A 24,630-nucleotide genomic window follows, 5' to 3' on the forward strand; every position below is an offset into this window, starting at 1 on the left:
ACCTTTCTCTTTGACTGTGCCTTCAGCTCCCCTCTCGACTCTCTACCCCCTCCTCGCTCCCTCCCTTCCCTCCCTTCACCCTGACCATTTCCCCCCTGCTTGGGTCCTGACCCAACTGTACAGCGCCTTGGGACGTCCTCCCGACGTGAAAGGCGCTCTATAAATGGAATCTTGTTGTTGTTGTTGTTCAGTGTTAGGCTCCGCCACTGTTAAGTGCTCCGATACGCTACCCCACATGTGGGGGCTCTATAAATGCAAGTTATTATTGTTGTTGCTGTTGACACTGGGATACACACTTTCATGTCGGTCAATCCTGGAGCAATAATTTTTTATAACGGTCGTGACAACTTTCAAAGAACATTTTTATTTTCCTGTACTTCTACAAAAAGAATGATCTGACAGCTTCTGACGACGAACACTTCACCAGTTTTCAGGATTAGTCAACGGAACCCAAATAATAATTTTCTTGTTCGTTTTCCAAAGCAAACCTTTTGCTACGGTGCCCTTGGTGCAGAGGCAATGTTACCCTTTTAAAATGGGTAAAACAAGAAATAAAAGCTGAGTACACCATGTTCAAATTAATAACAGCTTCATATGTATATTGTATCACACTCCTGTTTTATCCGGTTCATCTCTTGCTAACACTTGAGATCATGCGTCATCAGTATTGTAGCAAAAAGTACATTTTAAAGTCCGTTTTCCAAGGTCTCTGAAAATCTGTTTTCATGAAAACATGACTAATTGAAAAAAAGAATTGAATTGAAGGCTAGAAGCTCATCGAATTTTTTTTTTTTTTGCTTTCTGAACACGCTCCTGAAAATTTGCTTCACTCTAACTTATATTGAATTGTACATTGTATTGCATTCCTTGGCTGCAATAAAGCCTGGAGAAAATATTTCCTGATGAAATCTTTTCTAATCTTTTCACATCCCAATCCGTTTGGCACAATAAGAATAAATCATTCTTTTTTAAATGTATGTAATCATTCATCAGGAATATTCAGCTATCAGGAATTGAGTGCAAAATGTAAAGGTTTGTATAGTGCAACTTAATTTTCCTTGAATACATTGAATAAAAGATTTTCTTTCAAAATATTATATTTTTAAGTTAATACAAATGTGGTAACTTGTTAAAACAACAGATATGCAGAGATAATTATGCATAATCCATTTTATAAGCATTACAGTAAATCTCACGTAAGTCGTATCGGTTGGAACCATACATTTAATATGACGTTGGCAAAGTATGGGTTATGTCAAACTTTCATAGAATATAAACTATTGAACAGGACTTGGGCAGAAGTACGACACAGGCGATTATACGGTTTATACAGATCAGATTTATGCGATACATATTATATATATATATTCTTGGGGAAGCTTTTGAAGTATTCAGCTAACTCTGAGGTGATTTTGACAGAGTCTTTTCAGCTATGCCCACAACCTCTATATTCCACTTTTTCTCAGTGGCCACTGTTCTGATTGCCAAGGATTTGTGACATTCTTTTACATGAATAGTGCTATAGAAATGCAAGTTACTGTTGTTGCCATCCATTGATTTTACACCTACTCTAACCAAGATTCATTAAGCCTTAGAAGGGCTTAGAAGTCTTATTTGGATTCCAGTATCAATTAATTGCCCTAATTTATTTTTTAACCATCTGCTCGAAAAATATTGTTAGCTCTTTGTCACATACTGGGCACAGAATCGCAATTTTTATTTCAGACTGAAAAAAAAATGTATGTTATGGGAACTCTAGTTTGCCGTGACGTGCCTATTTATGCGTGCATTTCATTAATAAGAAGAAACCTGTCCATTATTTATTTTAAACCTAGAGAGCACAGTTTAAATGACATCTCTCCATCAGTTTCCAAAGCTACAATGATTAAGAATAGTTAATTCTTGTAAACTCATAGATAATTATTTTGGGAGCATAAGTTTGCAGGGCTATGGGGAGAGCGCGGGAGAGTGGGATTGATTTGGATAGAGTCGGCATAGACACGATGGGCTGAATGGCCTCCTTCTAATTCTATGATTCTATGAAAGTAAAGATACACCAGGTTTCAGAGATCAGTTACTGCTCCTGGTACTGCCTTTTATCTCATCAGAATATAGTTGTGCGAGCAGTTTAGGAACAAAATATGTGAACTGATACAAGCTATTGATTGTTAACATATTATTGGTAAAATCTCCATCTTAACGCAGTACGATTTGGTATCATTGGATTAGTTTGGATGAAGAAAGCCCTTCCGTCCATTTGATCTCATACTTCTCATCCGACCCCACCATCCTCCCATGACAGCATCAACCAGTTTTTTGTGAGTTCAGTGACCTGGTTTCATTAATTACCCTCTGGGTAAGGGAATATTTCTTGGTGTCTGGCCTGTAATAATTGCAACTCTAACTCAACCAACTCAGGAGAAGAGGAGGGCATTTTGTAGGCCCTGTCTCCACTCAGACATCATTATGCAGATGCCATCATCCAAAAGACTCTTTGGGAACACACAGGAGATATCTGTAAGTGGCAAATAGAGGCCAATTCAAACACTCCTTAACATTTATTTTTAAAATACAAATTCTTATCATGTTATTGTTTACAATTTATGTAGGTTGCTAAAAGTTGGGTCCTGGCAAGAATAATGAGCTGCCTTCCAAGATATTTTTCAAATTCCTGAGGATTTTCAGCAGATTATCCAGGATGAAGGATAACAGTCAATCAGGGAGGAAAATCCTCTCATTTCAGATCTTTGGAAAGGATTGTCCCTCTTAGTTAGCTGTTTCCCTCTGTCCAGGCAATTTATATCCGGTTTATTTATTTCCTTGTCAATAAAAGGTTGTTTTTCTCTCCCCCATCGGCCTTTTAATGCCTCTGTACATTTTAAATTGTTTATCTCCTCCCCACCGATGTATCTGAACTGCTCACAGTGCACGTTGCACAGAGAATTAATGATAATAATAATCCTTGCATTTGATATAGTGCTTTATCTCATCAATGAGACAACTCAAAGTGCTTCACAGGATATTTACTGTATATTTTTGTGATGTATCCTTCCTTCAAACACACTTAGGTTTTTGAAATGGAAGGCTTATTATTAATGTATTTTTAACCTGCCTACTTGCTCAATTATAGTTGGATGTGGCAACACGATGGATTAAGTCTTATTTAGAGATTAATTGTACAGGGGATCAGTGAGTTGCCAGAATGGAAGTATTTATCTGCAGTAAACTACTTGACTAATATGACGCCTAAGAAAATAGGTTTGTATACTGTTAAGAAGATACACAGTATGTTGTTTATCTTAGTACTCTGGAGCATGGAATCTAGTCTGAGCTGTAATTGAAGCAATTAACCAATAATTCTTCCATTTGATATAGCACCCGTTACACTGGGAGGCCATCTCAAAGCACTTCACATGATATATCATAAAGCGTAACGATTTGTAGGCCAAAACAGCAGCCAATTTATGCCCAGCAATGTCCTACAAACAGCCATGAAATGAGTGACCAATTTTATTTGGGAGAATTGTTAACCAGGATTACCAGAAGAAACACCTTTCTCTTTTCAAATAATGCCATGGAATTAATGTCCATCTGAACACGCTGACAGGATATTTAACGTCGCAAACTTTAACAATGCAGCAAGCCCCAGCTCTGCATTGAGTGTCAGCCTAATTCAGACGTTTACATGAAATAACCCTTGCCGACTTCTCTTCTAGGGCATGTTTTAGAGGTAAATCTGTTCCTATGAACACATGAAAGGCTGACGTCTTCTGTGAAAATAAATCCACAGAGGAATATCTGCTTACTGCTTTGAAACCGTTATAAACATGTTGTCACATTCCCTGTTATATGTCTTTTCAATTTATCTGGTTCAATTTGTTTGCTACGGAAGAGCATCTTACATTGGAATTACTGACAAACGACGAATCCGGAGCAGCTTTTTGAAGGCACTATGAAAAGCAATTATGCAAACGTTACATAGAAAATACAGGAACAGTCTGTAGTTGTTTCTTAACACCACTAAGTTTGTTTTCGGCAATTTCTACTCTTCAGATTCTGCAGGAATTTTGATCTGTTGCTGAATCATTCATTGGTGCCCCCTGATGTTAGTTTGCATTAATGCAAGATGATAGTTCTGAACAACCTTCCACACCAACTTTCATGTAAGCACAATAAAAAAGCTTTTGTTTTGTCAGCCAAGTGACTAACACATGACACACACAGAAACCCATTATCATGCTGAATCACCTTCATATAGAAAACCACTGAAGTTTTTCAAGTATGGTTGGAAATTCCCAAGAAAGGTTCAAAGGTAGTTAAACATAACCTCCTGGATATGTACCTCCACATACACTTCTCCACCATGTTCAATTTAACCTGTGGTGGAGCTTTCCGTACTTGTGTATGTACGAACAGCCGATGTTTAAGCATGGTATTCAAAATCCACAGGTTTATATCATGATCGGGAAACTATTTCATAGAAATAAAACTCCATGTAGGATTTAACTTACAGTAAGGGTTTATGAGCTAGAACAAAAGTCTCTGGTGTTCAATTAATCAAAACGTATATTTGAGTGGCTAAAATCACAGCTCTTCATGCCAATATACAAGGTTCAGTTCTTTCGAAACTGTTCAAGTAGTAGGCTTTCTATATTGTACTAATATTAATATATAACCCATTTAATTGTACTCCAAGGTGAGGCAAACCTTTACTATAAACCATGTAAATTAAAAAAGCTATTTTCATGCTTAATCCTACAATAATAACCTGATAGTTTGTGTTATTTAAATAAATTATGTACAAGGCTGTTCTGTTTTAGAATCCAGTAATCCACGACTCGGCTAAGGTTTATATTGTAAACATCACTTAGCAACAGTCGTAATCATCAGTCAGAACTAATTTACTTTTCGTAGGCGTTAATTCAAGAATTTAGTGCAAAGACACTGCAAAGTGAAAGAGGTAGATGATTAAAGTTTCCCAGCAGACTCCCAAAGCAGATGTTAAGGTAACGGATGTTAAGGTAAGTACAGTGAAACAGTCTGAAGAATAAATCAAATTGCGATTTGTGTGAATTTGCACTGCTCACACTTATTCTTCGGGTGACTGCTTGGTGTTGAAGTTCCTGATTAAAATTGAAGTCAATTCAATCCATTTCGTTTCTCCATTTACATACAGAGCTTTGGGGGCAAGCTGCGTATGAGTATGCACTATGCCTGCATTAAATGTAAATTAAAAATAATGCCCTATTAGCTCAAGTCCACAACTTATCTTCCCTGCAAGGAGTCTCAAATAACAGATAATTGTAACAAGTGAAGATCTTTCAGTCTATTGTGATATTTCAATGTCAGGTTTCCATTTTTAATCTCTGAATTTTCTGAATAGTTCCATGCGTCTCCTTTCAATTGAAATCTCTCAAGGTTACCAGAGCAAGGGTACCACGAGTGAAAACCTTGTTAAAAAAAATAGTTGCAGTAACCTTGGCAAGACAGTTGGAGTACTGCAGCTTTGGCACAAGGAAATAATAGACATTTTCATTAATGTTCATTACCCTTCATTTAGATCACAATATCCATAGGAACCAAAAGAGCTGGATTATTTGTATTCAAAAAAAGCTTCTAAACATATTATTTGTTAATTTATGTTAAATCATATTATTTTTACAGATCCAAGAAACAGAAGGTGCAACCATGAATTGATATTACAAGATCCAGTGTATGTGAACTACATATTTAAAAAGCCTGGTAATTCTACAAGATTTAATGAACATTTCACTGTTTTTAAACTTGTTATAATTGTTGATACGTTGAGTATCACTGTATACTAGAATATACTCCTTCTGAACATCTATGAAACAAATTGAAGAAACAATCACTTGTATTTGTGGAACCGAGACTTGGCAAACATCAATCTGTCTTTAAGGATCATAAATAGGAGTACATAATAGATGATGCAGAGATTGAAATGAGAATCCAATCACCTACCTACGATAGATAAAGATACCAGTAAAGAAACACTATTATTATAAACTGTTATTTTTACACAGCTGATTCAAAGGATTTCGTGCCTTCAATGTTCAGACAGGTGAATGGTTCAGAAAGATAAAATAAAACAACTTAGTGCCTTGGGACGTCCTCCCGACCTGAAAGGCGCTATACAAATGTCATCTTGTTGTTGTTGTTGTGCATAGATATGTACAATATTGATTACAAAGACTAGTTATTGGTTTCCTTTTTTTGTTTTATGAGTTTATCATAATAAAACGATCAGTAGAGGTGATCAGCAGTCAGCGATCAGTGAAATTATTGCATTTTGGTAACATTAAATGAATGCTTGATTGTTAATTTTAACAGGACACATAGTTAATACAAATAGCCATAAGGTGAAAGTTAATACAAATTGTGAAAGACATTTCTTCCAACCAGTATTGGTCCTCTATGTGCCTGTCTATTGATGCTGTGCTCAATGAGCTGGAATTCTTTGTGAAGGTTTAAATAGAAAGTCTCCACAGTGGGATTTGGAGGAACAAAAAACATAAGACACCATAAATGAAAGAAAAACATGTGGTTCAGCAAACCCAATAATGCTGTAGGATCGTATTCAATCTGCATTGTGATATCTCCCCCTCACTTAATTAATCTCCCGAGGAAAATAAATAAAAGAGAAAGAAAGACTAACAATCTTCCTTGACTCCCAGAGGAAATCATGCCAACACGTCAGGATGTTAATTTATATTTATAAGCAGGTGTCTTCCATTTGCTGATTGCAGTTCCATATTCCCAATCATCTTGCTCCACGAAGCACTTGTTCATAAGGATACACGTGTGTCAAAAATAACTTTTTTATTTTTTTTCATAATTAGTATTTTGAATACTTTGAATATATTATTTTTAATAAGCAATAAGCAATTTGTTTAATTTTGGGGAAATGTTATCCCATATATACATAGATATATTGTATATCATCTAGCTTCAGTACAAAGCTTCATTTATAATCTAACTTGACGTTTGCAAACTATTTAAAATTAGGTGAAGTAAGAGAGATACAAGATGTGGCACCTGTATGTTTTTTTTTACTGGAAGCCATAAGCCACCTTCAACTCAATGCGTCTTCAATCTCCTGATTGACACAGTAGTCTGTCAGCCATTTACTATTTTCTGATGATTTCAAAGCTCTCGTCTGAAACGTTGTCTTTTCATCCATTTGACAGCTTTTAAACAAATCCTTTATGATGTGCTGCTTGGAACGGTTGCTCTTTGTTTAGGGCTGTGAGTCACTATTTTAGCCTTTAAATCTTTTACTACCTCACTGTCTTAAAATTCCAGGAAACTAGGATTTTTAGTGCGCGTGTTTTTTCTAATCAGACGCCTCTCCTTGAGTCAGAAGGTTGTCAGTTCAAGCTGCATGTCGGGTCATTGGACTCACATTGCCTCGGGAGGCCGGTGATAATCCAGAGCAGTGCTGGAGGTGTGCTGCATTGACTGAGGTGCTGGCCTTCAGAAGAGCTTGAGCTGAAATGTAACTAACCACGCAGGAAAGTTTCTGAATGAATGACAAATACATTATTGTAGCTAAAACAGCATAATAGAGATTATAGAATGATGTCAGCAGCCGAACACAGTTATAAATCTTACTTACAGATTAAAATAGGAGATATCTTTTGGATATCTTTAAAGCACTCTCGGGACAGAAGGGATTCATAGTAACTATGTTTTTGCTCATTGTACTTGTCGAAGTGAAGGATATCGTTGCTGCGAATGGAACGACGTTCCACTTCTGCACCCAAAGTCAGCATCAAGTACAGTATTCCCACTTCAGGCATAGCATTGGTAGATACAATGTAAAGTTATCTCCACTGTACCTTAATAATAATCCATCTTATCTCCCGCATTAGTCATCCTTGTGGTCTCTCAGGAAAAGACTAAGATGGATTCAATTAATGTAAGAGCTTAATGTATTCCTGAAAACTGTTACTGAGAAATCAAATTACACATAAAATTACTCAGACTCTAAACACTGAAACAGGCCATTCAGACCCTCTAGTCTGTGTTGGTTAGTTTATATTCCATGCCAACCTTCCCCCTCCATAGTCTCCCTCTAACCCTCAATTCCCTTCTCTCTCATATATGTACTTTATACAAACACAGACTGCAACATAGCAATTAGAAATAATTCAAGTAACACAGTCTTGGTGGCTTTTAGATAACAGTTACAAATGACTCAAAAAGTGATATTGGTTATTCATTCAGGGGTTCTCTTGGATTAAGAAACGTTATGATCTCCTCGTATTTAGCCTGTAAATAGGAATAACTCTGGAAGACTTATGGTTAGAAGCTTGAATTATTCTGTACTCTCTGTACTGTTATATGACTTCAAAAATTCATTCCTCATTCAAAAGAAGTACAGCTATGATGAGCCACAACCCTAATTAAAGCACACTACCATTTTTAAGGTTTTACTCATTGCTTTGTTTACAGTAACTATATATTTAATGGGTAGCAAAGTAATGAAAAGAATCTTAAAATGACAGAGCCTATTTATTGCATTGTATATGTCTTACTAACGCAATGTTACTTACTATTTTAAGTGGTCTCTTACACTTGGACAGCAGAACATGAGGGCACAGGTTTACTTATGAAAAGCAAGTTTAGGACAGACTCTAGCAAGCATACAGGACAAGCAACAGCTGGGAATGATTATTATTATTAATAATAATTTGCAGTTGATATAGCGCCTCTCGTGTCAGGGCGATGTCTCCAAGCATTTCACAGGGTATATTATAAAGTGGGACTACTATATGTTGTGGGTTATCTGGTAATCTGGAATGGTGGTTGGACGCCAACATTTGAGATCCATTTAAGAACCAATTTGATGTCTAATGGAAGTTAGTAGGGCTGGTATTCAAAGAGGAAGAAATTAAATGGGATGAAAAGGTTGTCTTTCTCCAAAACCTCTGTCATGATCTTGTGGTCTCCTGGTTTTGTGATGATAGGCAAAGGATATTCCAGGTGTCTTCAGTTTAAGAGGTGAAATAACTGCCCTTCTACTCAGCCATTAGGGACTGTATTATCCATTAACCCTGACAATACAGTGTTCCCACCCAGACATAATCGATGAAGCAACGCCTGACCATGTAACTGCAACCTGATTGCAAAAAAAAAATCCTTCCACAGATTCACCTCGGAATATAGAATTAACAGCTACCTGAATGCAAAGCGAAGCACCAATAAAAATAAAACACAAATGTCTTTGAAGAGGAGAGCAAACTTTAGCTGGAATTAAAATACACCTCAGCACACAATTATTTTTGTGTTTATTCTGCCCACATCTCTTTTATTTCTGTGCATTAAAACACCACTGACTGATTCAGTACAGACTACAGATGATGTGTTTGTTCATGTAGCAACAATCAGCTTTGTTCATATCATGGCTATTTATGTCAATAAATCAGCAAAGGGTATAAAACAAGCCTACCTGCTTTGATGCAATGTCTCAATGAAAGATATTAGGGTGTTTTTTTCTCTCTCTCTCTCACCTTAACAATTAATCTTCTCTTTGGTTTGACTGAAATGACTTGCACGCTTGTGTTACATAGAAAAAACACACACACACAAAGGGAGAGGAAGAAAATCAATCCAGTGTGACCTGAAAATAATCTTTTTTTCCCCCCCCTCCCCTTTTATAGCCTAAAATAAAATCAAAGCAAACAACTTTTCAACCAGAGGACAGTTACCTGGAAACTGCAATTGCCTTCTGTGCATTACGTGTACAGGTAACTGCTGCTCTCTCAGAATAAATAAAAAGTAAAGCTTAAAAGACAGATATGAAAAGGTCATCAATCGTTTTACAACGTTAGATAAATGTGAACCCACCAGGTAAATGGGACACCCTTTAACTGATTGCTGGATCACATTTTCAACGTGTTTGCTTTCTGCATTTTGTCACAGGAGAATGGTTTGGGTTGTGCCTGAGAGGATGGCTGTGAAATGTCTGTGTATTGTAGGAGCTGCTTGAGATATAATTAATATGATCAGTGTATGACTGTACTTCCATTGGCTCCCAGCAAATGTATAGTCCACGTCGCATGATTCACAGCAGCCCCCACTGCTGGCAAATAAATAGCGACCAGGGCTGAGCACCCATCAGATTGGCAATCCTGCAGCTCAGCACCACTTGGCAAATCCGAAGGTGTTAATGAAATAGCAAGAAACTCTGTGCTCAGTTTTTTTTAAAAAAAAAAAGAAATTGCTCTCTACGTTTTGCAAGGGAAGTCAGCACCATACAACTGCAACCCTTTCAGAAAAAAAAACCCCACAGATACTTTTTTTTTTTGATTTGGGTATCCAGTGCCATCCAGGTAAGTTAACATTTACCTCTGATCAACTCATGTTTTCTCTGTGTGTGTGTGTGTGTGTGTGTGTGTTTGGTATTATGCTGTAGATATTCGAATAGAACTGCTATTATTAAAATCAGATACTACACTAAAACTGCCTTCATATTTATATCTTCACTTGTCTTCCATGGCCATATATGTCAGTCTCAACCGTGTATTAATGATTAAGAGATATATCTGCATTTATTTAGGTGTATATGAGGTTTTATTGTCATAACTGATCTTTGTAAAACCCTTTCAGTTATAATAATGCCAGGATAATTCAGAATCCTGCTGCACTCAATATGTCCCTTGGATAAAATAAGATGGTATACAAGAGAAAAAATAGAAAAAAAACACTATTTGTTGATTTCAAGAGTTTAATTCGCATTGGGTTTGCATCGACTGTGAGTTCTTCTGACAGTAACACTGAACAAGTTTTTTTTTTCCACAGGGAATTGCTCTCATAGAATGATCCCTTCATTAATTCCATCTCTGAAGTTATACGATCATAGGCTTACACTTCCCTTTTGGAAATGAGATCAATGGTAGTTGGGACGTATAAGATGTAACCGATCCAAATCAGGAACAGTGGAGAATTTTTTTTTTGGTGTGGAGTAATTCTTCACTTTCTGTACAACGTGTGTTAGTTCATTCATGTGCACATACAGGTGTGTGTGTGTGTGTGTGTGGAGTTTACATACATTATGTCCAATAAGGTTTGTAGACCCTGAGGATATAGTCCCATCTTACAATTCATTTAGATTTACACATTTAAGTAACTTCAGCTAAATCTTTCATAGTTAAACTGCACTTCAGACAGTGTGATGCAAAGCTAAGAAACAGACAAAAACACAGGTGAAAGGAGACGACAAACTCTAATTGGAATGCTATGGAACCCACAAGGTGTCCACAAAGTCCTGTTACCCCTCCCTCCCCTCCCCCCCCCCCCCCCCCACCGCACTGAATACAACTAAGTACTTCTAAATACAATCATCTTTATTCTTCCACATGTTTCAATTGTTGGTCGCAACCCACCATCGGAGGTCGCGCTTTCAGTCACTACGTCCCGAAGCTCTGGAACACTTTCCCTCAACCCCTCCGCTCTCTCTCTCTCTCCCCCTTTTTCAAGACCCGCCTGAAAACCTTCCTTTTCGACCGTGCTTACGTTTACCTCCCCCCACCCACCCCCACCCCCGGTCTCGGAGTCAGGCTCCGCCACTGTTAAGCGCTCTGAGACGTTACCCTGTCTGGAGGGCGCGACATAAATGCAAGTTGTTGTTGTTGTTGGTCAGCGCATTGTAAAGAATTTAAAAAACACATGAGGGTAACAGGACTTTGTGGACACCCTGTACTTGTATTTGTAGCTGTCGGGAACCCGATCCACAGGTTGCGATGAGGAGACTTATCATTGCTATTATTTGTTGTGTCTCAGATATTCAGGAGACTCGTCGCCCTTTGTTTCTGGCGATGATGCAGTGGAATGTGCTTGTGCTGGTGTTCACACTGACTTCCTTGCACACTGCTCGGGCTGATTGTACCAGTCAGTGTTCAGTCTGTAGCTCCGTGCTGGACAGCTCCATCGACCCTCTGGTAAGATAATTGCACCTGATATACAGTAACATATTTATTCTCAAGCACATCCTCGTCTAGATCACTGCAGCGACCAGACAAATTGGGCATTTCGCATTTACATCTGTTCGTATCCAACCCTCATTTGATAAGAGAAATGAGATGTAATACGAATGCATCAGACTTCTTCCCATAGCCATACAGATCTACCGCTGGTAAGAGAATGTGCAATAATAATAATCCTTGCATTTGATCCAGCACATTATCACATCTCAAAGCGCTTCACAGAATATACTGTAAAATGAATTGACTGTATATTTTGTGGGCGAAACGCGGCAGCCAATGGTGCACAGCAGTGTCCCACAAACAGTCGTGGATTGAGTGACCAATTTGTTGTTTTTTTTTAACAACTGGGTGTATGTTATATTCTACATAATCCACTGCACATCAGTACTCAATTGGTTGACATTGTAGTTGTCCTGAAATCATCTTTGCCTTTCTCTACTGTCTCTCAGATCTGCACTTTAGAGTGCGAGGGGGTGGAACTGTCCGCCAGAGAGTGGGAGAGATGTGAGAAAGCTCTTCATACATACAAGCTCGACATCTTGGGCAACGATAACGAGGCTTTCACCATCCCAAATGCTGAAGAAAAGGAAGGGGAGAGTGAAGAGGCGCTGCTTGGAAAACAGTACGGAAATCTTCTGAAGCCCTACGGGAGCTTCCTGAGGAAGCTGGACAAGAATCGCCTTTATGCTAAAGCACTGGCGCAACACGATACGAACGACAAAGGGAGAGTCCCTAAAAAGTACAGAGAGTATCTGAAAAAGTTTGGAGAAAGAAGTGTCCCTGTATTGGAAAAAGGCTCGCGGGAACTTACTGACGCAACCGAGGATCTGTCCGAAGAAAACGGCGACGGCCCTGAGCCCCAAGAGCGCTACGGAGGATTCACGAAAGGCTTCGGCTACAAGAGAAGGGCAGAGCCGGGCGATGGGGAAAATCAAGACGTAGCGGATCTTCAAAAGAGATATGGAGGATTCATGCGAAGAGTCGGCAGACCACGGTTTAAATGGGACAACCAAAAGAGGTACGGTGGCTTTCTGAGACGTCATTTCCGAGTTTCAGTCAGATCAGATGATGATGCCGATGCTTACTCGGAAGAGGTTTCAGACCTATAGAAAAGCCAAAGGGATTGAAGACTACACGTGAAAGTACAAACTGCCAAGATGGATAGTACCATTTAAACTGTAACTGTGTTGTTTTTTGAATGTACAGATATTTTTGCTATTAAGTTTACAACAGGAGTCGAAAAGGGCAACTGAATCGATTGGTCAATGCATTCTGTTGTGTCGTAACATTTGTGAATCCGATTTAAAAAAAAAGAATCGTCTCTAAACTATGAACGGTTCAGCCGCAAACCATTTCATTTATCTCCCGTTACATTAAGTTTATGTTTAATTTATCCAAATAAAGCAAGCACTTTCTGTGTGTAACATGCAAAGTAAATCTGGTAAGCATACAGCTTGTTCTTTGTGTTTTGCAACCTGGACATAAAACGTTATGATATTTCAACCTTGTCAAGTAGTTCTTTTCAACAAAATAGTCGTTTATCTAAACAAACTTGACAGCATTCTGCTTTACACGTACAGTGTCACAGCATCTCATTGTGGCGACAGCTCTGAATAATGTGAATAAAATAATCCTTGCACTTGATACAGCGCATTTCACATGGGAGGATGTCTCAAAACACTTACAATACAATACAAAATTACGTTTGGATTTGACTGTGAAGTGCAGTGACTGTGTCTTTTGCAGTCAAAAACTGTAGTTAATTTGTACACAGCAACGTCCCACAAACAGCCAGGATGATTGAAATGTTTGTAAATTCACGAAGCGCTAGAAGTTACACTTCGTGTCAGTGTGAACTTTTGCGTTGTATTTAGAACATATTCAATTAAAACACAACTAGGACCAAATGTGGGCAATGCTGTTATAGGATAACCACATCATTGGCCATGTCCTTTGCATGCGGGAACATTGCAAGAGGGTGTCACAAGGCAATGAGATCTCTTTGAAGGGAGATCTTCATCAGCTTACGGAGGGAAGGTAAATACAACAATTGTGCCAAACTCATATGGTCTTCAGACAGTTTATTTGATGATATTGCTGCCCAGTCCAAGACTGAACTAACCCACAAAATAAATCTTAAATCGGAAATTCCCTACATTACATTTATTCTTCAATCGCTTACAAAATTGTAAAAAGTAGTCTTTTTATTACCCAATAAAGAAAATTCACATTTTCATAGTAGGAATATGCTAACCATATATATTTTTAAGAACATTGAGATATTTTGATTCTATTCCTATTAAAACATGACTATCAACTTCCAGTGCAGAGAGGAGGGGTTCAAGATTGCTATTCAATGCGTTTCGCACTTGATAGCTAAGCATTCAACAATTTACATGAATCTGATGTGAGATTACGTATTTTAACCAGTACATGCACTGCATCTACTTTCAAATACAAAACATACATCAGCACAACTTCATTAACGTTTCCACATGACACTGAGCAAAATAAAGATGGCACCTTTAAGAAACATAAATTGATAAAATATAATCCAGAGAAAGAATAACCTACCATACAAATAATTTATTTAAAAAAGTCTCAAATTATTATAATGGCACTTAACACTGTACTTTGATTTGTTGACATCTATATCAAGCACAATATTGTAACCTGATACTTTAGAATAAGGGAATGTAAAACACAGACACCACACACCTCTACTAAACATGTTGGTAAAAATGTTCAGACTAGAGACACAAAGAAACTTGCTAACCTGTGTTTTGCAGGTAAAATCAGAACATTCAGAATCTATTCATCACAACTTAAGAGAGCCTCCAAAAATATAATTTGCTATAAATTCAATTCCTTCAAGGAGTATAGTTTGAAAATGATATGAATGCATTGATATGCTTGCATATCCTTAACCTCGTAGCCCCCACCCCCTCTCTCTCTCTCTTGCATTTCCAGCTCAGGTGGCATGACAGACCGAAACATATTTGTCCCTTCCTAGAAAACAAAATCAGAAGGCAGATGGAATGGGACATATATTAACTGGAAATCATGGCAATAAAATCTGCTGATAGCTAAGATAGCTAGAAACTACTTCTTCAATTTAGAATCACTTGGAGCACCGAAACAGCCTATTCAACCCGAGTAGTCTATGCCGGTGTTTATACTCCACATGAGCCTCCAACCCTCCTAATCCTCTTTCCCAAATCCCTCTATTCTCTTCTAGCTCATGTCCACATCACGTTTCCTCTTATTTAAATCTCATTTTTTTTAAAAGAAGTTTGTAATTATAAATTAGTGCAGTGCTAATTAGTGTGCTGATTACAAAGTATCTGTAAAATGAACGGTTTGATTTATTTTTCTAATTATTGCTGCTTGATGTCAATTGTGCATCAGGAAATGATATTAAATGCAAGTGGACTGTCAGCGCTGAAAAGTGAGGATGAAACTCCGAATTAAGTCCTGCCTCAAAATTGTCTCTCCCTCAAACCTGAGGGTTGTGGCTGAGAATTTCACCCGTTTCAAGAGAAATCTTGAATATCTGCCTCTAGAAAGATCTAGCATGGCAAATCTGCCCAACACAGAGACGCCAGAGTCAGCAGACTCTGCAAAAGGATCAATGGTGGAAAGTGCTCACTATTGGGGGAAAAAAAACTTAGTTTAAAGAACATGTATATAAAAATAAGACTTTGCTTAAAATTCTTGCGTGTTGCAAAGCAGCCTAAATCTAAACATTTGGCACGCAGCAAAAATCAAACAAAAGATTAATTCACTGAAAAAGTCACTTCATTAAAATATTATGACAATTTAGTTTCATAACAGCATAAGGAAATTGCATTGTAGTTTACAAAACTCTCTGGCGTTCACAAACAGTGTTAGAGCCTGTGCATAACTACAGTGTGTAGCTTTCGAAAACAAATTTACCTATAAAAGTCCAATCCCAAATAGCACTTTCTATTTTGCATTGATTGTTTTTATTTCTGTCTAACAGTTGTTTCAATGAACATAACAGGAACCATCAAGTAATCTTAATTTCACAACTGTGTAATTATTTATTCAGTGAATTTGATTGTCTTAGCAAAATATAAATTCTCCCTGAAGACCGACAGGAAGCTATCATTGCTTTGTACCACTTTCTCCACACTGGAAGTTTGGTAATATTCATTCACTGGAATACTTGCTCAGGCTCCAATTAATGCAACAGTGGGAATGTCTGGATCAAAGAAATTACTTCATAAAAAAATTCAACCTGGTATGTCAATTCGGTAAGAACAGGAGTAACTAATCTTGCAAAAAAGAAGTCTCATCCTCTCAAAAGCAGAGAAAGACCTGAGAGATTAAACAGACCAGGCAATAAAATGGAAAAAGAACACACTTAAGAAAGAAAAAAAAGTTTACTTCATGGATAGTCATTGGAGGTAAATTCTAAAGGAGTTAAAAGTCTAGGGGTTAATTTGGGGGCTGTGTAAAATGAAGCTGGTTTGCAAGTACAATAGCTTCCTATGATTGGAACCATCTCCAATATTTTCGTATGACTAGCTCACTAAGGCCCTCAAGTGGTAGAAACCCTTTGTAGCGTAGAGGCACTCAAACTCACCGACAATGTCAAAATGCTGAGATTTGGGTTCTAGTTCAGCAATGCTTACTAAATACTTGGCCACCTCTGACAGTCACCAGAACTTCATATTGAATGAAATCTATTCAGTTGTCGCTGCCAAAGACTCGATGGAATCATCCAAACGTTCTCTTTGTTAGCAGGAGACATGGAATGCATGAAGCCAAAACCGATGAAGCCAATCGTTCTTTTAAAAAAGTTCTAAAAACAGTTAGGCTGTAGTAGTAAAATTGGTTCTTTAAAAGTATCAATAAAAAGTACAATTTTGAGTACGACGTAAATAAAGTATTGTCCTCTCTATCCAGTGGCAAGTGCAAATATTTTCTTTGTTTTTTGGTCCACAAAACATTTGAAACATTATAAACTCTAAAATTACTACAAAAATAGGAATGCTGACATTAGTTAACCTCAAACGCATTATCTTACACTCTGCAAGTGCATTTCAAAAAATAAGCATCAATTTTACATGTGCACGTTACTTTAGAAAAACAAATCCTTTGACTTGTTTTCGAAAACAGTACTTATATTTAAAAGCTGCTCCAGTGTGGATTTGGGTGTTAAAGTACTGTACATGACTGGATTGAAGATATCCCTTTCCGATTGGTGTAACTGAGTACAAAAATCTAACATTTTTCCGTATCTGCGTTAATCAAAGATTGGATAAATGGATGCATTTCACTTTGGTAATTGTTCTGGTAAAATGGCTTTGTATTTGTGTGCTTTCGTGTTAAAAGTAGAGGTGTAAAAGTTAGCCAAACTGGAATTAAGGTCTGCTATACGTATAGGCCTGCGTCCTAATTAGGGTCTTTGCATGTTTTTCACAGATATTAAAATACAGACACTTCTAGACAGCAGTGGGAATGCAGTTTGGATTTACTGAGTTTTGACTATGTTGTCAAAACGGAAATTTCTTCACCCTTCACCAGGCGGTTCCTCGCCCTGTAATGCGCCAGCAGGTCCCTCCAAAGATTACTGCACCTCAGTAAGTGCTCGTTTCCTAAAAACAGATAAAATGCTAAGAAAAATGCTCACTTAGTTCATCTATTTTCTTTCACTGTCCACAACAATTCTATGTGCACGCAAGTGCCACCTTTGATGGACCCAGGTACATGTATTTTTCTTTTTAAAAACTACCAGAGAAAACCACATCACCAGCTCTGAAATATTCTATATACTTAACGAAGGTGTGAGGAGCATCATAGCACCTTATCACGCCATTGAAACGTCTCAAAGCACTTCACAGGATACACTCAGTGGATGGACTGCGAATTTTGTGGGCACCTTGTATTGTAAAAATGCTGTGCTCTCCAAATACAGAATAAAACATTCTAGCATCATTTCAAACAACCTGGAAAGATTATGCAGAGCAGGTATAGAGGTGAAGCTTGCAGCATATCATAATAGAAACATTGCAAATTTCAGAACCATTTTAACTTTAAATATGTGCAGCCCTGCATCCTCCATGGCAATCAGCACATAACACACCAACCCTGCTCTTCCTGTAGGTGTCAGTAAGCATCCACAGAATGATTTAACACTGCATTTCACAAACTGTATCTCTATTTGCATTGCCTTTTGGGGAACCAGAGCATTTTATCAAAGAAAGGGATTCATCGATTAATCACAATGCATGTGTTCCGCAGCCACATGGCAAAGGAGCAGAGAGAAGGCCTGACTATGACATTTTGCCCGCAAATTACGGTCAATTCACTTTGCAATATATTCTGTGAAGGACTTTGAGACGTCTCGAAGACATGATAAGACGCTATATCAAATGCAAGGATTATTATTATTATTATTAACGCCCCAATGAAGCCAATACTTTATAGAACGTTTTTTTGAGATGGCCAGCACATTCTAAATGGAATTGGGGTATTTTAAAAGACACATTTAGCATGACTTTTTTTTTATTTCACAAGGATCCCACTTGTGAATTGAGCATCCAAGACGGAAAGCTCAACATAAGTCTGGATTCCATCCAATGGCCAGGGTTGTGGGCCTGCATTGGGTTCCCGTAACAAAAGCCATGCACCCTCGCTCACAGATGGTTGCTATGGAAATTACTATTTGTACGGTTAAAACAAACAACTATTTAGGTCAATCAGTTTCTAAGTAGATGCTGCCAATTGACCGACCATTTTCGAACCTTCTTTTTTTTAATTTAGCAAAAGTGCTAAACCTATTAACGCCAAACACGAAGAGAATTTAGAGGATTATGAGAGTGTCTTGTGGCGAAGTGAGACAGGGTGAAGCATTGGCGAAAATAATAATAATAATAATAAAAGCAGTCAAATGGGAAGTGGTGAAGGCAGAAAAATGTGGGAGGTGGAAACTGCTTCATTATCACCCGATAGACGCTATTTATAAGTGTAAATTGTAATGTACCGTACAATTCATGCCAAGCGTTTTTCTACAAACTTTAAACGTGAGCCGTTTTACTCACCTAGAATGCAGAGACCTTCTTGTGCTCTTGTTAGTGCAACATTCACTTGGTTCGGATCAGTGATAAAACCCAGATGTTTCTTCAGCCAGGATTTGGAAGGATTAATGTCAACGTCTTTGCGTGGAAGAGAGCGAACTGCAGAAAGAATGACATATCGCCACTCGCTTCCTTTAAGAAAATATAAACAAATGTTCTGGGTGTACCTTATCATTCATTCAATCAATCAATCAATCAATCATAGAAATTATGCTTGTTTTAAAGAAGGAGGTTATTTGGCATCTCAAGCCCAGGTTGGTGATGGTTATCCACACAATTTTAATCAAAAAACATTAGTTACCTTGACTTTTGATGATGGTACACACAGTGACCCCTGTAATTCGCCCAACGTTGAGTAACTTATTTATCTCCTGCACCTGTGCATTGTATGGTGTTAAAATTGCAATACTTTCTGGTTTGACTCTAGCACAGATTAGCTGTCTCACGATATGAACCTATTAGTCGGAAAGAGAACAAAACATCCGCTCAGGACAGAGAAATGAAACTGAGAACAATAATAATATTCCTTGCAACAAAAACAGAAGTCGCTGGGAACACTCAGCAGGTCAGGCAGCATTTATGGAGAAAGGAAGGTGAGGCAACATTTTGGGTCCACGACCCTTTGAGTTCTGACGAAGGGTCGTGGACCCGAAACGTTAACTCACTTTCCTTTCTCCATAGATGCTGCCTGACCTGCTGAGTGTTCCCAGCGACTTCTGTTTTTGTTTCTGATTTCCAGCAGCTGCAGTATTTTGCCTTTTGTTTATGTATAATAATCCTTGCATTTGATACAGCGCCTTATCATGTCTTCGAGATGTCTCAAAGCGCTTCGCAGAATACACTGTAAAGTGAATTGACTGCATATTTGTGGGCGAACGCGGCAGCCAATTGCGCACAGCAGTGTCCCACAAACAGTCGTGGATTGAAGCGACAAATTATTATTGTTTTTTGAGGGATTATTATTATCCTCGGAAAAGCGAGCCACCCATCGACTAACATCCGGGTTCCTACTTACTGCTAGGTAAACAGAGACATGTGGAGTAAGGAAACTTGCCCAATATTTTGCCCTGCTGGGAATAGAACCCAGGTCTCTCGCTTGCGAGGCGATTGCTCTAACCACTGAGCTGCAGAGCTCCACCTAAGTTACTTACAGCCTTTTCAGCCTCCAATTTGTTTGCTCTGGAATTCTCGTTTCCTTCTTCAGTTGACACCACCAAACTCATTTCAGTCCCCACCAAGTGCCCAAAGAGCGTGGGACAATTCCTGCTCCCACGGTGACAGAAGATGCTTGGCGGTCTGCGATCAACCTGGCTACCAGTTTTCAGTTTTCCTTCATAAAACTTCTCAGAGGGGAACTGGCAGATTTCTCTGTGCTGGAGAATGACGAAATAACCACATTATTTTCACAAAGCACTGGATTTATTATATTTATGTAGCATTTCAGAGCATCCAGAATTTATCGAGTTGTTGAATTCAGTCTTAGCTCCGAAGCTGGGTATTCTCAAAAGTTCTCAAAAGAAAATCTATTTCAAGATGGAATAAAAAAATATATAGATTCAGATGGAATTTCTCCCCCAATATTCTGCCTGTTAAATTACTGTGAAACCTTGATCACCCTAAGCATGCAAGCAACATGCATACTCACCATCCGATACTGCACATCAAGCATTCGAGCTTGTAAAACATGGCGCTCAAACAGCGATACCTCCATACCCAGGCGCCTGCAGAAATCATTGGTGACAATAGGTTGCAACTGCTTATGGTCTCCGAGTAGAACAATCTGAAGGGGAAAAAAGCATCGTAATTGGTACTTAGACAGTGCCTTCCATGTAAAACGACACGAGTCAACTCACTTTGTAGAATGGAATTGGTTAGAAATGAAACCAATCCTCAATGTTTTAACTGTTTCATAATCATGGTACATTCTTACATTCAAGGGTTTGAAAGCTATTTTCTGCTCTGCTGAGCTTTTAAAACAGAGTGTACTATAATACCCGATACTTACAACACAAACTAACGTGCCGTAACTCCTAATGCTCCACAGAAACATTAGCTTGCTGGTGTCCTAAGCATCTTACCGATGGAAAATCTCTAAAAAACGCAATGAATGTGTTCATAAATTAGATTAAATGCAGCTTCTTTGAACTGTAAAACCTGCTGTTGCCAGTCGTGGGCATACAGAAGCTGCACTGATTGCAAAGTAAAGTGCCATTGGTGCAGATGGATAGAGAGAGACCTGCAAGTCATAGAGACTATCATAGCAACCAGACTGGAAAAAGGAACCATGGTGTAAGGTCTCAGAATTGGAAAGTTATGGATAGAAATCAATTGCACTTTGAGACGTCTTGACGACATGATGTGGCGCTCTATCAAATGCAATTAATATTATTATTATTGAAAAAATACATCTTTATCAGAGTAACTGACCTGTTCTGCATGTTTGTGTGAAACAAGGGGAATGAGACACTCGGGCTCAGTGCACATGCCACTCTCATCCACCAGGATTTGTTGCACACTCAACTCCGACAGCATGTGGCTGGAAGAAAAGCTGCACGTGCAGAGGATCACATTGTGCCGCTTAAGTTCATACTTCCGTGCTTGACTGAGTAAATTTTTGTATCTGAAAAATAATGCCACGTGTCAGACCAGACGAAGCAGAACTTTAAACCTATGCACTCACAGAATAAAAAAAAATGTGGTCACTCAATCCAGGACTGTTTGTGGGACGCTGCCGTTGTGCAATTGGCTGCTGCATTTCGCCCGCAAAATATACAGTCAATTCACTTTACAGTATATTCTGTGAAGTGCTTTGAGCAACTCGAAGATGTAATAAGGCGCGATATCAAATGCAAGGATTATTATTATTATTATTCCTAGTCTGGTAAATTCCAGCAGTTAATTTGCTCCATGAGAAGACTAGACTCCTTTGACAGTGAGGAAAATGTCCATTGAATAAAGATTTGTTCCAACTTGACACCGTAGCCCACTGATGTCAAAAGCAATGCTTATAAATTGACTTAGTCCTGGACGAAGGCCAACTTTCTCCAACACAATGTCAGCAAGAACGAGGCCCTCCTGATGCTCGCGCCAGCACCTCTGCACCTCAGGCGCTGGCAGTATCAGCCTCCACGGCTGCACACTCAACCTCACTAGGCCAGTCAGGAACCTGGGTGTCTTGTTTAACCCTGAACTGTCGTTTCTCACCCACATATGCGCCATTACCGGCACTGCCTACCATCACCTCCGCAACATTGCCAGACTCGGCCATTGCCTCACCCCTCAGGCTGCCCAAACCCTCATCCATGCATTCGTCACATCAAGTCTCAATTATGGAAGCTCCCTCCTCATCGGCCTTCCCAACTCTTCCCTTCACAAGCTGCAGATCATCCAAAACTCTGCAGCTCGTGTACTCTCGCGCACCAGGCTCCGTGACCCCATCACTCCCCCCCCTCGCCCGGCTCCCCATCCGCCAGAGGATCGAGTTCAAGATCCTCGTCCTCACCTTTAAGGCCATCTCTGGCCTTACCTTCTCTGACCTGCTCACTCCCTACCAACCTGCCCCCGTCCCTCCGCTCATCAGGCTCCGGCTGCTCCATGTCTCCCGCCCGACCCGTCCTACCATCGGTGGCCGGGCTTTCAGCCTCTGCCCCCACACTCTGGAACTCCATCCCACAGTCCCTTTGCCTCGCTTCCTCCCTCACCTCCTTCAAGGCCGGTCTCAAGACCCTTCTCTTCGACCGTGCCTTTGGACTCCCTCCCACCTCTCTGCCTTCCCTCACCCCAACCCCACCCCTCCCACATGCTCGGGCCCCGACACCTGACTGTTCAACGCTTTGGGACGTCCTCCCGTCGTGAAAGGCGCTCTATAAATGTAATTTTGCTGTTGTTGTTGTCGTTGTTGTTGTTACATTCTTATCAATTCCTATGTTTTAGTTGGGAGAATAACAATGTGATATGTTAACTGCAATATTTAGGCAACGCATAGCATAATATTGCCTATTTAGGTTAGTGGCAGCGTATTACAATGTATAACAATGTTTCTTCTTAATCTGTTTGTTTGCTTATTAGTACCCATTGATGAAGTTTTAGGACTTGCTCCAATCCTAAGGTACAGTCAATATTTCAGACTCTCCACTGAACCTAGAATCATGAACTCACCAACTGTGTTCTGGTTTTTGATGTCCAATTGCTTCACTTCACTGTTCAATCTTCACTGTTAAAGAGTTAGGCGCAGGTTGGCAAGAGCCAAAGCTTGGGGACCCCAGAGTATGCATTGGGGTAACTGCTGGAGTCTAACCAGTTAAACACGCGTAGCGTGTCATTGATACCACTGTCTGGCAAGCTTTCCCGCTGCTTGTCCAGCTAGGAGCACCCTGCCAGTCAGGATTTTTGGGGGCAAAATTTCTCTCTTTTTATTTAAATTGCGGCATCCGTAAGGCATCATTGCAACCTCAGCAGGTGACGGATTATTCCATTTAATTAAAATCAATTTGCCACTAAAATAATAAATATAATAATATAATATCATAATAATAATAAATATAATGTAATTCTTGCATTTGATATAGCGCTTTTCACGTTTTCTAGGTGTCTCAAAGCGCTTCACAGAATATGCTGTAAAGTGAATTGACTGTATATTTGTGGGCGAATATATTCACATATTCTGACTTACTGTTTAACTTCATCTTCCGTCATTTCTTCATTGCTTTGAATCTGTGCATCGAAAACTTTTAACTTTGCCGAGAAAGGATTTGTTGGTTCTCGGATTTTGCGATGTAGAGTAATTGTGCTGAAACCCAAAAAAAAATGGAGTCAGTAGATCAGCAACATCTACTTAAGCAATATACACTATGTACCGGACAATTCACAAAGGTATTGCATTCAAAATATACAGTTACACTTATAGTCAATCCTATTAAGTGGCTTGAGATTTTTCGAAGACGTGAAAAGGCGCTGTGTCAAATACAAACTCAAGGATTGTTGTTATAAAATCAATAGCAATTTTTTTTTCACGGGACATTCATATCTGCATTTCTAAAAACATCAATTACGCTGAAGTATATTTCTAATCACAAAATGAGGCAAAATGGACCACTATTGATCATGTAATTAATAATAATCTTTATCACGCTGTTGAATCATCTCAAAGAGCTTTACGAGATTTAGTGTAAAATGCAGTGATGCTGCATCTGTAGTGAATTATGCACCAACAAACATTACCAAATTTGTTTTGAAGCACCCACCTGATGTTAGATTTGGGCTTTCCTTCCCTGAGCGACTTCCTGGAAACTATTAGGTTGCTTCCGGGATATGGAAAATCTACGTTCTCCATCTGCTGACTGTAAATACGAAGTGGCTTCAGGAGTGTTCTGAATTTCAGCAAATACTCTGTACGGAAGAATGCGATTTCATTAACAATCGATCCGACGAGAAAGAATCATATTCAAATGTACAAGAGAACGTTTGCTGTATCACTGCACTGAGGTTTATTGGGCACATTAAGGTCACGTACGCAT

General features: G+C 38.9%; 2 protein-coding genes across 3 annotated transcripts in view; one reads left to right on the forward strand and one right to left on the reverse strand.

Moving 5' to 3' along the window:
• The first annotated feature begins 10,216 nt into the window (after positions 1–10,216).
• On the forward strand, positions 10,217–13,351 carry pdyn (prodynorphin). Its single transcript, XM_007911718.2, has 3 exons — positions 10,217–10,355; positions 11,806–11,963; positions 12,458–13,351. Exons 2-3 carry the CDS (start codon positions 11,841–11,843, stop codon positions 13,115–13,117), a joined length of 783 nt encoding a protein of 260 aa, XP_007909909.1. The 5' UTR covers positions 10,217–10,355; positions 11,806–11,840; the 3' UTR covers positions 13,118–13,351.
• Positions 13,352–14,074: 723 nt separating this feature from the next.
• helz2a (helicase with zinc finger 2a) overlaps positions 14,075–24,630 on the reverse strand; it is a 32,645-nt gene continuing 22,089 nt past the window's right edge. For both annotated transcript variants that reach the window (XM_007911670.2, XM_007911674.2), the window contains 8 exons: positions 24,358–24,502; positions 23,787–23,903; positions 21,542–21,734; positions 20,760–20,894; positions 20,266–20,487; positions 19,416–19,569; positions 19,079–19,246; positions 14,075–17,632 (listed from right to left, as the gene is read on the reverse strand). In XM_007911670.2, the coding sequence (XP_007909861.2) occupies positions 17,523–17,632; positions 19,079–19,246; positions 19,416–19,569; positions 20,266–20,487; positions 20,760–20,894; positions 21,542–21,734; positions 23,787–23,903; positions 24,358–24,502 (1,244 nt within the window). In that variant the 3' untranslated portion in view covers positions 14,075–17,522. The remainder of the gene's footprint in view (positions 17,633–19,078; positions 19,247–19,415; positions 19,570–20,265; positions 20,488–20,759; positions 20,895–21,541; positions 21,735–23,786; positions 23,904–24,357; positions 24,503–24,630) is intronic.

The sequence above is a fragment of the Callorhinchus milii genome, unplaced genomic scaffold (assembly GCF_018977255.1).
Source record: "Callorhinchus milii isolate IMCB2004 unplaced genomic scaffold, IMCB_Cmil_1.0 Scaffold18, whole genome shotgun sequence".
NCBI lineage: Eukaryota > Metazoa > Chordata > Chondrichthyes > Chimaeriformes > Callorhinchidae > Callorhinchus > Callorhinchus milii.